Here is a 16,902-nt window from a genome sequence, read left to right as displayed (position 1 = left end):
TTAAAGTATCACATTCACAGTTACGAACAAAGAAAGAATAAATGCTTCTTTGCTTGTTTTCATCCTGTTTCTGCTTTCTTAACACAGGACTCCCTGCCTAGAGAATGGCGCTGTCCACAATGGGCTGGGTCTTCCTACATCAATTAGTAAGACAATTTCCCCTCCCTACACATTTTTACAGGCCAACCTGATGGAGGCATTTCCTCAACTGAGAAGCTCTTCTCAGGTGAGTATATAGATTGTCAAATTGTCATTTAGAACCAACCAGCATCACACTACAGATTATTAGCTGAATGGGATGTTTTATTTCAAAGACAAGAAATTTAAAAATAGTTTTCACGAGAATATTTAGAAATATTTCTATTATTATGTAACTTTCTTGACTGAAAGACACAGTATTAGAATTTCTGTATCTGCCTGCTTATACATGAAGAGGAAATTAGTTTTTACTCTTCTAAATGCAGAATGTCAGTGGATTTTGACACATTTATCCTAAGTGTATGAGGAAAGTTGGGGAGCAGCTCAGGGGTAGATAGAATGCATGCTTACCATACTCAGGGCCTCAAGTCTGCTTGTTTATTCAGGTTTTGTTGCTCTTTTGTGTTTGGAGACAGGTGTGGAACTCACTATGTAGCCCAGGCAGGAATCCAACTCACAGGATTCCTCCTGCCTTAGCTTCCCAGGTGCTGGGATCACAGGTGTGAACCACTATGCCCAGCCACCACCTCTTTCATTTTTTATTTGCTTCTGTAGTGGTATATATTTTTCTGTTATGCTAGTCATTAAATCAAGTATAAAAATAAACTGGTTAGCACCAAACTCACAGAGTACTTATTAAACCAAGATCGAATTTATTTTGCTTCTCAATGTTTTCCCTTATCCACTGGTCCTTCCCTCCTAAACCAAGACTTCAAAGTTCAATGAGGCATTTAATGTCTCAGTCAAGTAAGAAGAAAGATTTTTAACAGTAATAACTGTTAAAATTATTAAATGTTAATTACTGTTAATTATTCAAATATTTCAAAGGGGTATAACAAAAATTTATAGCCATAAATGCTCATAGTGATGAAGAATAAAAGGTTTAAATTTTGTGAGTTAAAGGTTGCTTAAAAAGCTAAGAAGGCATGGGGGGTGATACAAAGAAGAAAATAATAAAGATAGTAGAAATTAACAAGGGAAAAATGTGCTAATAAGGATGATCAACAAAAATTAACTGTTTGACAACAATAGAATTACCAAATCTCTGGCAAGACTGATCAAGAAAACAAGCTAAGGTATTCATTAACATCAGGAAAGAAGATGAAACATAGCAATCATTGCAGAGGGGCTGGGATGTAACCTAGTTGATAAAGTACTTACTTAGCACTCATGAAGTCCTCAGTTGGTGTGGGAGCACACACCTGGACAAGAGGATCAGAAGTTGAAAGTTATTCTTGGCCTGGTCTGGTGACATATGCCTTTAAACCATATGAGAAGTAGAGGTAAACAGATGTCCATGAGTTCAAGGTCAGCCTGGTCTCTTTTTGAGAGCGTCCTTATCTAAAACAGAAAAGTAGAAAAATAAAAAACATGATTTAACAGCACTATGTAAAATTTTATGACAATAAATTTCAATTCCTAATGAAACATGCAAATTACCAAATGTAAGTGATCAAAACTGGCTCAAAATGGAACAGGAAATCCTAATAGGTTAGCAAGGCATGGTAGATTACATCTGTAATCCCAGCACTGGACAGGTTGAGGCAGGAGGACTGCCAAAAGCTCAAGGCCCACCTGATTACATAGTGAGTTCTAGGACAGCCTAGGCTGCAAAGTGAGATTCTACTAAGAGAAAAAAAGACAAAGCAACAACAAAATCCCCAATATTTTATATACATTAAAGAAACTGAATCTTAAAAGACATTAAAAATTGAAATCATAAAAGTTAAATTCACAAAATAAATTGAAGTAATTCAAGGTCTTTTCTCACAATCCAAAATCCATATTTTTACTATAATAAATACCAAACATTCAAGGATTAAATAACCCCATATTTTATAACATTTTTGGATTATATACAAAGAATACTCTTGAATTCCTATTATAATATTTGCTCAATGTTAATACCAAAATTTGACCAAGACATTAGAAGAAAAGTATAGGTGAACTGTGAATATAGGTATAAGAACCCTAAACAATGTATAGCAAACTATTTCCAGTAATGAACATAAGACTGATAATCACCACATTAGATTTACTCTCTCTCTTTCTGTGTCTCTCTTTCTGTGTCTCTCACTCTCTCTGTCTCTGTCTTCTCTCTCTCTCTCTCTCTCTCTCTCTCTCTCTCTCTCTCTCTCTCACACACACACACACACACACACACACACACACACACACACACACACGTGTGGTCCACATACATGTATGCATTTAGAGGACAGAGGTTGACCTTGGGCGTTTCCCTCAATCATTTTCCACCTTATTTTTTCTTGTTATTACATTTTGTTTGTTTGTTTTTCCAGACAGGGTTTCTCTGTGTAACAGTCCTGGTTGTCCTGGAACTAACTCTGTAGACCCGGCTGGCCTCAGACTCACAGAGATCCACCTGTCTCTGCCTCTGCTTCCCTAGAGCTGGGATTAAAGGTGTGCACCACCTCCTGGCTTAAAAACATTTTTTTCATGTATTTGTGTATATGGGGGAAGGTACATATGTGCCATGGCACACATGGTCATATACACATATCTATGTATGGTCTATATGGTCATAGGACAACTTTCAGAAATCCTTTCTTTCTACCAAAGGGGTGGCTCATGCCTGTAATCTCAGCCCTGAGGGAGGCTGAGACAGGAGCATTGCTTTAAGTTCAAGGCCAGCCTGGGCTACAGTATAAGATCCTGTCTTTAAAAAGTCCAGCAACAAAATTCTTTGGATAAACGTACTTGCTGCCAAGCCTGAAGACCTGAATTCAAATTCCTGGAACCTATGGAATAGAGAGAACCAACTCCCAAAAGTCATCCCCTAACCTCTACACATGTATTACAGCAAGCATGCCTCCTCCCTTTCATCCACATACAGAGCAAATGACTAGCAAAAGTTGTAGGGCAATTATCTGGGGTGGAGAAAGACAGATGAAGGAACAATGGATTTCAAACACAATGGTGAATGTTCTCTCTGGAACTCAGTTGTGGTTATTTAGGCATTTGTTCTAATACTTTTCTAGTATTTTTACCTCCATCAGAGCCACTCTTTAAAAAAAATTAAATTTTTACTTTTCTATGGATGATGTTTTGCCTGCATGTATGTATGTGGATTATGTGTATACAGTGCCCAAAGAGGCCAGAAGAGTGTATCAGATCTCCTGGAGCTAGAGATACAGATGTTTGTAAGGTACCATGTGGGTGCTGGGAATTGAACCCTGGTCTTCTGAAAGAACAACCAGTGCTCTTAACCACCAAGCCATCACTCTAGCTTCATCATCCCTACTGCCAGACTGGATTACCATGGTGCCTCTTCCAGAAAGAGTTGCTCTGATTCCAAGACCAAGCAGAGTTTTTTCTTTGCTGTGTGGCACCATCTTAAGTGACATCACTATCAGCAACTTCTCTGACCTTATCTACCTTGTTGAACTGTCCTTCTGCAAAGCCCTGGAAGCCCTTCTAGAGGAACCTAAAGATGGTTTTTCAATTCTGCCTTAGGAACAGATTATTAGGCCAGATGACAAAGGAAACCATTCTTGAGTCCCAAGTGTAGAACTTGTTTTACATTTTGTATTTCAATGATCACTATTATACATCAAGTCTCAAATAGTGTGGCATTGTTACTTAAAGAATTGAAGGGCCACTGTAGCTGGAGAGTTTTCTCTCCAGGTCCCGCCAAGCCTCGGCAGTCCCTTAGTCCACTTATAAAATAAACATACAGACACTTATATTATTTAAACTGCTTGGCCATTAGCTCAGGCCTATAATTGTCTAGCTCTTACTCTTATATTCAGCCCATTTCTATTAATCTATACTTTGCCACGTGGCTCATGACTTACTGGTACCTTACATCTTCCTTGTCCTGGTGGCGGCTCCAGCAGTCTCTCCCTCTGCCTTCCTGTTCCCTCAATTCTCCTCTCTGTTAGTCCCACCTATACTTCCTGTCTGGCTACTGGCCAATCAGTGTTTGTTTATATGGAGCGATATCCACAGCAGGCCACTGTTTATGGTGGTGCCCGACTATAATCCCAGTGCTTAGGAGGCAGAGGCAGGCAGATGCAAGGTTGCAGTGAACCTGTGTTACAAAGCATGAGCCTGTCTCAAAAAATAAATAAATAAATAAAAGTTTTGTTATAAGTAGTATAAGACATCAGATGGAAGTGAGGGTTGTTAGATGCATCTTTTAATTTTCTGTCATTGTATGCTGCTACAGTTTGGATGGACTTAACCTAGAGAAATTTGTGCAGAAATAAGAACTACAGGTGTTGCTTCTCTCACCAATGTATTTGTTTCTAATTTACATTAAATCAACACATACAATGTGCAAGCCAGTCCAATTCCCAAGTGACCCAGATATGTATGGAGGTAGAAGAGTGGAGATTATCATTTATGAATGTCCTTTTTATATGAAACAAAAATGATGGCTTTGTGTCCAAAGGTATTTGCTACCCAGCCTGATGACCTGAGTTAAATCCCTGTGACCTGAATGGTGGAAGGACAGAATTGACTCCCAAAAATTGTCCTCTGACCTCTATACATGCACCACGACCACCTCCCCCTGCCTCCTGACACACACACTCATACAACAAGTAAATGTGGTTTTAAAAAAAGAGATCTGGCTTGGGCTGCAAAGGGCTCACCAGTTAAGAGCAGGTATTGCTCTTGCAGAGGACTTGAGTTCAGTTCACAGAACCCATATTACATGGCTCACAACCTGTAACTCCAGTTCCAAGGGGATTCAAAGCTTCTGACCTCAGTGAACAGCAAATACTTATGTACATATACCACACCCCCATAACTAAAAGTAATAAAATCTTTATTTGGTTCATTAAATAATACTCTATTATCAAAAAAGTTTCCAGGTGGGGTGGCACACACCTATAATGCCAACACTCAGAGGCTGGAGCAGGAAGAATCATCTTGAGTTCAAGGCCAGCCTGAGCTTATTTAGAACTATTTGTTCTAGGCCAAGTTGAGCTACATTATGAGACTCTGTCTCAAAAATACAGAAAAAATTAAATATTACAATGAAAATAAAGTAGGTTACAGTCTTAACTGCTTGGATGTTTGTTCCAGTTTACAGCTCTCACATTTATTTTCCCTGGGAGAAGAAAGAAGTTAGCTAGAGCTAAATGCATCAGTTTCAATGTCTGTCCCATCCACAGTATGTTTTTTATTTATATGGGAGTGCTAGTTATATATTTTATTTGGCATTGCTTTCACATATGACACTTGAGGACATGTGCAGTGTTTATGATCCTAGCTATTGTATAATGGGTGATCATTTTAATTTATGAATGATCCCAATTGTCACTTGCCCCAAACGGCAATGGAATTTTTCAATATCCTTAAAATAAATGCCTCCCTTTAGAGCAGAGAACATAACATGACAGTGTGTCAACCGCAGATTTGTCTTGAGATTATTTACTTACAATTCAGCAGTGCTGGCCCAAGAAATGTCCTGTCAGCAAAAGTTGCAGTGTTTGAAGTTGCTGAGAGAAAGAGAGGAAACAGCCAAGGTTCAGAAATGCAAGGAATGTAGTTTCCCTAAATGCCTCAGGATTACAAGATACTATAGAACTTGGAAATTTGCTCTTTAAAATGGTCCTGGAGGATTCCTTAACTATTTCTACACAATTGAAAGTTTAAGTTACTGATGGGGAGAGGGAATGTACTTTTGTCTCTTAGACTCTTAATAATGAGAATCAAAAATGACATACATAATGAGAATATGCATGATTCCCGATAAGAATATATAATGAGACTATATCACTCATATAATGAGCATCAAGTCAATCACAGAATCAACATAATTTTTTTTTTAATGCAGAGTCTCACTGTGTGCCCCTAGCTGGCCTAGAATTCACTATGTAGACCAGGCTGGCCTTGAACTCACAGAGGTAACTTTCCTCTCTCTCGGAGTACTGGGATTAAAGACATGTGCCACCACGCCCAGCTCAATCACAGAATTGATTTATATACAAAATCTATGTTTCAGAAGTTTTGTAAATTTTGTAAACACAAAAATCAAAGTTCCCTGTGTCCTTCCTGAATCTCTTTATTTTTCTCAATTCCCTGTAGAAGCAGACTTCTGAGAACACAGTGGAGAAGGACTGTTGAGGGACAGTTCTAACCTCTAGCTGTCTGTCCCTTCTCTATGCTATGCACAGGTCTTTGTGTGTGGCCTGGAAGACTGTACCTAGATCAGCCCCACTTCTAGTTAAAGAGGCTTACAGGAAAAAGAGGTCCAGGAAGAAAGGACACAGGGACACAGAGGCCAGGGTAGGTTCCTCTCTCTTCAAGCTGCTTCAAGGGGTTTCCCTTCTGACTGGCCCCAGTATGGTTTATCTTTTAATGAAGATATCTAGGCACACATACCCTTTAAGGTGATCTCCCTGTCTATAGCCTTGTTTCTGAGAAGCATCATCACTAACTGAACCATAGCAGAAGCGAGCACCACAAAGACTGGCTAAACACACACCCATAGGACAACTCAGCCCGCTCTGTTTTGCGTCTGCACAATACTTTCCTTTGGTTGTTTTTAATTTGGATTGTCAGTATCTTTAAAAAAGGTCACACACTCTCCAGGTCACTGCTAATCCCTAAAAATGTTCTTATCAGCAAGCCACATGGCTCCTCTGTGTTACCTGAGTCCCCAGTGTGCCTCTGACCTTTCAACCTCTGCTGAGTGAAAATTCTCCTTTATTAACAGCCTCAGTCAGGCTACCAAGCTAAAGTCTGAAGGCTCTTGGAGAATGAAAGCAAGTACATCACAACAACTCACAAAAACAAACAAACAAACAAACAAACAAATCCAATGCAGCCACTTTTGGGCCTTTCATTTAATTTCTGATCTTGTCAAACCCTGGCATCTGGTGGGGCCTCTGACTAGAGTCCATGAGTGTCTGTGCTGAGCTGATAACAACATTGGTCCTGTTTTGTTTTCTTCAGCATCTTCTCAGCAAAGCAAACTTAGTTTGGACTGATCTGAAATTCTGTTCAAGAGTTGAAGAGGAGGGGCTGGGTGTGGTGGCCTAAGCCTTTAATCTCAGCTCTCAAAAGGCAGAGGCAGGCGTTGATGCAAAAAACACATCTTTCACCTTAAAGGGAATAAGAAAGAGTTTATTCTGGAGCCAAATTTGAGTGCCCATGGCCCAGGAAATGTGGAGCCATGTCATCCCAGGCTCCAATATGGAAGAATTCCATAGAGTAGGGCACAGAAAGTCATAAATGAAGGCATTTAAAAACAAACATTGGGCTGGGCGGTGGTGGCGCATGCCTTTGGTCCCAGCACTCGGGAGGCAGAGGCAGGCGAATCTCTGTGAGTTCGAGGCCAGCCTGGTCTACAGAGCGAGATCCAGGAAAGGCGCAAAGCTACACAGAGAAACCCTGTCTCGAAAAACCAAAAAAAAAAAAACAAAAAAAACAAACATTGGAATATCAGAAATGTGGGTCACAGTAAGATGGAGGAATCTCTCCTATAGGCCTCAGATGATATCTGATGACATTCTTAGCTTTTGGGTTGGTAGAGTTTAGTAGCCTGTTAACAGAGTGCAAAAGGCTTTTTTAATCTATTGGTCACAGGATGCTAGTTCTGACACAGAGGTTGACAAGGAATGGCTCTTCAGGGGGCTAAAGTTAGCCCTAGACTAGGTAATTAAGCTCAGACCTGCACCATCCCAACCTCACTACATCACAACATCTTTAATCAGTCACCCTGTTTTTGCAGACACAGCTTCTTTCCAGGAATTTTTGTTCACCCAGGTGAGTTCAATACTAGCTTGGCCTAGCTAGTGAATTCCAGGTTCAGCCAGGGTTATATAGTGAGACTCAGGGAAAAAGAAAGAAAGGAAGGAAGGAAGAGGCTAGAAACATTTAATTAATTGATTGATTTTATTTTTATTTTTGAGACAGGGTCTCATTATATAGCCCAAATTGGGCTGAAACTTGCAATTCTCCTGCCTTGCTTCAGCTTCCCAGATGTTGAGATGTCAGGTATGCATCTTATACCCACCTATCACATTCAAAATGCTTTGGATCATCATTCATCTTCCTCCTTTCTTTACTCTGTTGACTCCGAAGCCCAAATGATGTATGAAGTGGAGATATTTGTTGGTAGATTTATATTGATCAGGCTCCACATTAAATACCATCTCTGTGTCTCCTTGTTTGCTAAAACATACAAGTTTCCCTAGGCCTTGGTCCCATCCTTTGAAAGCCACAAAAGAAGATCTACAGTTTTTGTGAGTTGCTTGTTGGTTTGTTTCGGGGAAAGGATGTGTTTGTGAATACGTGTTGTTTGTTTGTGAGGAAATTAAATTTGCTCAATGGTTAGTTACTTAAACTATAATAACGGGTTGGGGTGAAGCTTAGGGTGGAGTAGTCATCTACAGTTCCTGAGGATCTGGGATCAGTGACCCCAGCATTGAAAAGAGGCAGAAAGAAGTGTGGGGGTCCAACTCCAACCTTTTAAAGGGTTCCTAGTTGGAGGAGAGAAGAATTAAGAAACGACAGAAAGAGAGAGACCTAGATGACAAGAAAGACAGAAACACAGGATAGCTTCGGGAGGGACTGGATCAATACCCACCAGACTCATCCTTTATTGAAAAGGGCTTTTTATAACATGCCAAGGGGAGAGGCAGAAGACCTTCCCTTGCAAGATCAAAGCACACCATACAGCCAAGTGTAGACCCTTCCAAACACCTGGTAAACACGCTCATGGTCAAATCATCCCATTATGTAGCCCTGCTGGGTAAAGCAAGCTCAGATTCTCTGACTGTGAGTAAGTTCTCACTAGGAAGCCTCTGTGGGCTCCCACAAGAAGGCCACAGTAGAGCCAGCAAAACATGCTGTGAGGACTAAGTAAAATTCACTTTTTGAAAAGATAAAACAGAGTATGCTATAGACATTTCATGCTGCTGTAGGCTTCTTCCATATGCTTCCTTGGCTCCCAGGGAACTGAATGCCTCAAGCTCTCCTTTGGTGTTGGGAATATTTAGGTGAAAGATACAGGAACTGTGAAACTCTGACAAATTCTTTTTATAAAATACAGCCTGGATTTGTATCTGAAAGGAATACTTCTTTTTCATGGGGTTTACAGAAGGTGAACTCATGTAGCCCTTGGCTGGACACTAAAATCTGTTCCTGAGCTTGCCAAAAGGATTGAGGTTGAGTCACTGGACTTGACTTCACAGTCCCACTCAAGAGACCACTGGGACTGTAAATGCTTGCTGCTGAATCCATTTCTTGTAAATAACTCCACATATTAGGAACACATAGTTTATGGTTTTGGAATGCACCCTCAGGGGTCCAGTACAGTTGTCCTGCTTATTTTCAGAGCAGCTCTGGTCTGCACTTGTAGGAAAGCAAGCAGGCAGCCCCTAGGCACTTTACTATGCATATTCTCTGTCTTGGGTGGCACTGAGACTCAACAGATCTGCTGAGTAGAACTTAAATTTTAGAAGACTCTGGAACTTTACCTTTCTCATGCCATGAAAGTCCATTGGAAACCACATAGTCACTGGGAGTAGGTTGCATGCCTCTTTGAACTTCATACTCAACTGACTGTAGACCCTGTTGTCGAGTTCTAGTAGTTCTTTCCTCTCCTTCCAGCCCTTATATCTTCATGCCTAGATTTAAACAACCATCTCCTTTCCTCCTCTCTGCGAATCCACAACTGATTTTTCATATTATTCAGAACATCCATGAAAACACACACACACACACACACACACACACACACACACACACACACACACGAGCACACGAACACATGTTCAGGAGGGCAAAAACTGCAAACAAACATAAGAAAACAAATTGATTGTATCCATTAATTTCTGAGTATCTCATTTAGTTTCTACTAGTTTAAATAAAACTGGAAAGTGATTTTAACATAAATGAGAACAAAACTGGGTTGAACATACATTGTAGCCTCACACCAATGCCAACAAAAGGCACTGGTGGGCAATACTAACTTGTATATGGAATTGTATATTTCATGTAATAATGTAATAAATATCATAAGGAAGAATTGAAAAAGAACAAAGATAAGGATTGTTACATGACTCAGTGGGTACTTGCTATATAAACTTGGACATCTAAGTTTGATCACAGTATAAAAGCAGACTTACTCCATGCCTGTATGCATGAGCACAAACACTCACATACATACTGTCTTAGTTAGGGTTTCTATTGCTGTGAAGAGACACCATGACTACAGCAATTCTTATGAAGAAAAATATTTAATTGGGGCTGGCTTTCAGTTTCAGAGGTTTAGTTCACACTGTGAACCCCAAGATTTCATTATTTACGGGAAAACTCTGTTTCTAGTGGTGTGGCTCATCCCTACCACACACCTTTAATCAAAAAGCTTTCTGCTTATTGTAAACAGGATTAGGTAAAAGCAACATTCCATAGGTGAAGAGGTAAAGCAAGCAACAAGTTGACAGGAAGTAATAAGGAATCAGGAGGATGGATAGAGAGATGCACAGGAAGTAGAAGGGAGGGACATTGAGATGGAGAAATCTTGTTTGAGACAGCATAGGAAAAAGCTCTTTCTTAATCATCAGTGGAGGAGGAAGATCAACTGAACTGGCTGCTTTCTCTGCCTCTCTGAGCTAGCAGGATTTCACCCCAGCATCTGGCTCTTGAGTCTTTATTGTTAAAACTGAACGATTGAGATTTTGTTAAACAACAACAGCAACAACATAGTCCATTATATAAATGGGGATAAGCATAGTGTCATGAAGGCAGACATGGTGCTAGAGGAGCTGAGAGTTCTATATCTTGACCTGCAGGCAGCAAGGAGACCGCCACACTAGACCTACACTTCCTCCAACAAGGCCACACCTTCTAATAGTGCCACTCCCTATGGGCCAAGCATTCAAACCCATGAATCTATGGGGGCCATACCTATTCAAACCACCACACATACTAATAATATTTTTTCCTAAGGACAAAGGTAAACACCAAACATATGGGGACTTGTCCTGTCTAGTTTTATGTCAACTTGACATAAGCTAGAGTTATCTGAAAGAAGGGAACCTCAATTGAGAAGATGCTTCCATAAGACCCAGCTGTAAGGCACTTTTAAAATTAGTGATCATGTGAGAGGGCTCAGACCATTTTGGGTAGTGCCATCCCTGGACTGGTGGTTCTGGGTTCTATAAGAGAGCAGGCTGAGCATACTATGGGGATCACACCAGTAAGTAGTACCCCTTGGTGGCTTCTGCATCAGCTCCTGCCTCCAGGCTCCTACCCTGTTTAAGTTTCTGTCCTGACTTCCTTCAATGATGGAATACAATGTGGAAGTATAAGGCAAATACATTCTTTCCTCCCCAAACTTGCTTTTTGGTTAGATGTTTCATCCAGCAATAGAAATCCTGACTAAGACAGCTTTCTTCTAGTGATTGTTCAACTGAACCCAATGGGCTTGCATCTTGGTGAGTATAAAGCCAAAAACAACATCAACAACAACAACAACAACAACCAGGATATAAAAGAGTGGAGAGACATCTCTTACTGGCAGCAGTGAGATTTTCTGGAAAGCATTCTATCCTTAAATGAAGATTGAGAGGGGATTTTTACAGGAAAACTTATTCATATCATACATACAAAAACACAGCTCTCTCCTCAAAGGGAGTAAGAATTGATAATTGAGCAAGAAACGGGTGATCATGGCACATGCATGAATTTAAATTGTTCTAAAGGATATGTTTTAGTATGGAAAGGATTTCATGAAGCTTCTATAGTTATAGAACAAAACAAAGTCAGAAAAAAAGTTATTTCTCAAATTATTTCAGATGGAAGCAGGTAGACAGTGAAGCAGGGAACTATCTGGATATAGGCTTTGGATGTCACTTTTAGCTTTTGGGTTGGTAGAAGTTTAAAACTGTCTTTTAATGCATCCCAGAAGGTTTTAGCTGATAGTCACAAAGGTGGACAAAGATTGGCTATTAAGGGTATTGTGATGCTTAGTTTTGTCAGCTTGGCACAATCTAGAGCCACCTAGGCAGAGAGTCTCAAGGAGGAGTTGTCTAGATAAGGTAGGAGTCCAGACATGTGGGGGATTGTCTAATACACCATTTGAGGTAGAAAGACTTGGCCATTGTGGGCAGCAGCCGTTTCCTGACTGTGTATCCTGCACTGTATGAGAGTAGAGAAAGCAAACTGAGTACTAGTAAGCATGCATGTATTCATCCTCTCTCTTCTTTTGGCTGTGAATGTGACTAGCTGTTTCACATTCCTAAGCCTTAACCTCCTTAAAATTGTGGACTGTAACCTGGAATTAGGAGCTAAAACCTTTCTCCCCAACTTGTTTTTTGTCAGGGTATTTTATCACAGCAACAGATATGAAATGAGAATAGATACTAAAAAAGCCCAAGATACTTCAGCCCTATATCTGCTATATTCCAACTCTCTACAAACACAAAGTTCCAATCAGACAACCAGCTGTGTAGAATCTTTAACAATGCAGGTATGGCATTTTTTTCAGGGAACTTTACTTCATAATGTTCATGTAAGAAAGCACATTTCTGGAGACATACCTGAGTTGTAAATAGCATTTGCTTTTGCAACCAGGTTCAGTTCCTAGTACCCACATGTTGACTCACAGGTATCTGTAACTCCACTTTCCAAGGGATCTGACACCCTTCAGGGGCACCAGGTTTGCATGTGATGAACATACATACATGCAGGCTTTCTCAGTTTAGATGTATATTTTTGAGCATGCTCCACTCTGGCCATGTATCACATATTCAAGAAAAGAAATAAGCAGAAGCTAATACTTCTGGGTAGAGAACTTCATATTATAATGAGCAAAGTTTACCCCAGGTCACCTAAAATAATGAGTCAGAATGACTTGGTGGCCTCTGCTGCTTCCTCATAAAATTTCTCCAATGAGTTCTAGTTGAAACAAAAATAACAACAACTTTGAAGGTACATTAAGGATTTGGAGGATGGAGTAGAGAGAATTATTTTTATGTAGCTCAGGCTGGTCCCAAACTCCTGATTCTCTTGCCTTAGCTTCCAAAACGCTGGGATTACAGGCATTCACCACATGCCCAGCCCAGCTAACAGTCTTTTAAAGAATCCGCAGTGCCCCCACCCTGCCCCAGTACATTCTTAAGTTTGTCCCTGGAGGTGCCTTCCTCACTTAGCTGCTAGGAAAGTGCCCCAGATTCAGACAAATGACACAAATTCCTGTTGAATCTTTCTAGGGAAGTTGCTTACTTCTATGTACTGTTAGGTGCATAGAAGATGATCAGCAGCCTATCTTTTCAGCCATGCTATGTTTTACTAATAATCTCAATTCTGGGTGAAGGCAGCATGGTGTAAGGAGCAATGTCTAAGTGTTGGGCTCAGATAAGCCCAAGGTGTAATCTCAAATACATTTGTTGGCTGTATACTACTAAATATGCATTGCAGATCTCTTCTATGCCTTGCTTTTTTGTTGTTTCCATCTACAAGATGGGGAAGGAATGCAGGGATTACATGAGGCAACAATGGGAGGCCCAGACTCAACACTAGGCACATAATTAATGTCTCCTTTTCAAGTCAGGGTTGAGACCATGAACATAGAATGTTCATCAAGAACTGACTTCAAGGGCACTGTTTTCTATAAAGAGAGTACTTGGTGGCCTTTTGTTGTGACTGCTGATTGTACACATCTGGAAACTATGACAACCAGTTTGCTTTGAGTTCAACTTGGCCCCAATATTGCTCTATATAAGGCAACTTCTAGCCTTTAGTTTTCCTCAACACATCATAGCTTGTTTTGAATTGGGGCAGAGGGGTGACTGTCAAAGGAAATGCAAGTCTGGGAGGAACTGAGGTCTGACTGGCTGGTACCCAGTACTGTATGATCCCGTTAGAGAACTGTCCCTGGAGCTTTTTTTTTTTAATTGAAAATGCATTAGGGAATTTCAGTATGGAGCTTCAAATGAGAGGGTGTGTGTGTGTCCCTGGGGTTGAGGGTGAGTTGATTTCCCCAAACCATAAAGATAATAAGATGTAGTATTGGAAGAAGATGCAATAAGTGCAAGAACAGGAGAGGGGAGGGGCCATACAAGCTTCTTTTGCCTTCAAAACCCTATACCTAAGCCCTCTGTTCACTGTCACTGGGGCAGGTCAATTAAACAGGCCATGAAGTTCAGTGGATAGCACTTTCATAGCATAGGTGCAACCCTGGATTTGATTCCAGGAAAACCAAATAACTAAACAAAATTTCCAAACACTCCATATAATCAGTATTGGATCACAACTTAAAAATGAAACAAAATACAGTTTGTAAAATACTCCTAGTATTATTGGATCTTTTGAATCCTTCCCCCTTTTCTTTTGATGGCTTAGAAGGTATTTTAGGACCAATATTAACTGTCAATCATTAAATCAATGGATACCAATATTCCTTCAATGTGTCAAGCACTGTTCTGGGTGCCTGGGATACAGAAGCTTTGCAACAAAAACTCTCCCAAGTGTCATCTGTTGCACAGAATAAATACTGGTAAATACAGATTTTTGCAGGGGGCACAAAGAATGCTAAAAATTAAAAGTTGGCTACCTATATTTGCTCACTTAGTAACTTTTTTCTTTTCTTTTTTTTCCCATCTGAAAAGCTTTCATTTTTCTCTTGTTTCTTTGGTTCCAAAAGACAATTTTAGGTCCTCACATGTGATGCATAATCAACTCCCATGTTCACAATCAAAGAGGGACCACAGTAACTGAATACAATGAGTTCTCCTCTAGATGAATGTGAAATCAACCAGCATGACCAAATGAAAGTGTGCAGGAAGATTTATTACTTGCAGCACCTAAGGAGAGCACTGGCATTATCTATAAAACAACGCTCTCCCCAATAAAGTGTGGGAGTTTTATTTCAGAAGCCTACACATACTCATACAAGAAAGGACATATTGGAGGCACTTCTGAGCTTGCTTGGTGAAAGGTGTCTATCACTGGACATGTTCAATTTAAGGTCATGTATCACAGGCTTAAAAGGAAAGATGGTAGGCATGAAACTTACAGGCATTTGTGTTTAGGATTTTAAGAGCAAAGTTACCTTTAGGCAACCTTGACTGTTTGCTTAGAGGTTTCTTAGTGGACCTAAAAGGAAGAACAACTTTGAAAGTGCACTCATGGTCTTTTAAAGGGGAAGTAGATTTCTCCTTTATAAAGACAGTTTACCCCTAAAGCTACCTTCCTTCTTAGTGGCTTTTACTACCAGAGTGTGGGTTTCTGTACAGCTCTGAGTGTATGATAAGCAGTGAGAGTAAACATACTGCTAGGGTTTCTAAAATACATGCCAGAATACCAGAATGCAATACTTCACCCCTCATCTGTTCAAGTCAAACATTACTTCAAGTACTTTAAACCTGGGTACTCAGAAGTGAATCATAATAGATATTACATTTCATATTTGAGAAACTTACAGAAAACTTTTACTATGGTTAAACATAAGCAGGATACAAACTTCCTTAAATTTTATACATGATCACTTCTGTCTTACCTATTTTCTAGTTATATCTAGCAGAACACAGGGTGTAACCTGGGTATTCCTTCCTTCTTTTTTGAATTTAATACCAAGTGATCAAACTCAATCTTGATTACCCTACCTTTGTCCTTGGGTAGCCCCAGACTAAGGAAGTTCTTTTAACTAGTATGGAAAAGGAGCAGGGGGCTTTTAAATAAATATACACAAGGCGCTGCAGATGCAAACCAGTGGCTTGGAGAGAACTGCGTGTGCCGAAAAACTGCAGAGACAACAAGAGCTGCAGCAAGGTTCTTGCCAGCAGGTATCAACTTGTGGTATCAACTGAGGAAACTGTGGATTATAATGTAAATAAGATCTCACTGATGGGGCAGGGCTCTGTGGTCCAGACACTAGGCACATAGGGACTGGCGCAGGCGCAATAGCAGGGGCACCTAGCACACGTGGTGGCAGGGTGCCGTTAAGGACCCAACTGTGATGGAAGATGGCGTCCAACTTGAGGAAGTCAAATGTAGCCTCCACCAGCTACAAGAGAAAGGTGGGTCCTAAGCCTGAACTCACCGAAGACCAAAAGCAAGAAGTTCGGGAAGCCTTTGACCTCTTTGATTCTGATGGGAGCGGGACCATTGATGTGAAGGAGTTGAAGGTGGCCATGAGAGCTCTAGGCTTTGAACCCAGGAAGGAAGAGATGAAGAAAATGATTTCGGAAGTAGACAAAGAGGCCACAGGGAAGATCAGCTTCAATGACTTCTTGGCTGTGATGACTCAGAAGATGGCCGAGAAAGATACCAAAGAAGAAATTCTGAAGGCTTTCAGGTTGTTTGATGATGATGAAACCGGGAAAATCTCGTTCAAAAACCTCAAGCGTGTGGCCAACGAGCTGGGGGAAAGCCTCACAGATGAGGAGCTGCAGGAGATGATCGATGAAGCTGATCGTGATGGCGATGGAGAAGTGAACGAGGAAGAGTTTCTTAAGATCATGAAGAAGACCAACCTTTATTAAGTGACTGGCTGGGGTCCCCGCTTCTGCTGTTGTGAAAGTAGAACAGAACAGCTCTGGTCTGTTACCTCTTCCTGCCTCACTTGTCTTGGTTGGCTTCTAAGCCTCTAGATCAATTATACATTTTAATGGTACTTATTTTATGAGTTCTGTTGTTTAATTCTCAAGAGCAAACCTAAATTAAAGGTCCTTGAGGCTAGAAGCCACTAAACTGAACACAGAACAGCTTCTAGGTCAA

At 40.5% G+C, this 16,902-nt stretch overlaps 1 protein-coding gene across 1 annotated transcript; it reads left to right on the top strand.

Moving 5' to 3' along the window:
- Positions 1-16,148: 16,148 nt before the first annotated feature.
- On the top strand, positions 16,149-16,667 carry Cetn1 (centrin 1). Its single transcript, XM_052741410.1, has one exon. The coding sequence runs from the start codon at positions 16,149-16,151 to the stop codon at positions 16,665-16,667; it is 519 nt and encodes a 172-aa protein (XP_052597370.1).
- Positions 16,668-16,902: the final 235 nt, after the last annotated feature.

The sequence above is a fragment of the Peromyscus californicus genome, unplaced genomic scaffold (assembly GCF_007827085.1).
Source record: "Peromyscus californicus insignis strain IS unplaced genomic scaffold, ASM782708v3 Scaffold_17__1_contigs__length_78620276, whole genome shotgun sequence".
NCBI classification, from domain to species: domain Eukaryota; kingdom Metazoa; phylum Chordata; class Mammalia; order Rodentia; family Cricetidae; genus Peromyscus; species Peromyscus californicus.
The sequence above is the reverse complement of the archived record's forward strand: the minus strand, read 5'-3'. Positions and strand labels throughout refer to the sequence as shown.

Coding starts and splice junctions, on each gene's coding strand:
- Cetn1 (XM_052741410.1), top strand. CDS start 16,149: ATGGCGTCCAACTTGAGGAAGTCAAATGTAGCCTCCACCAGCTACAAG.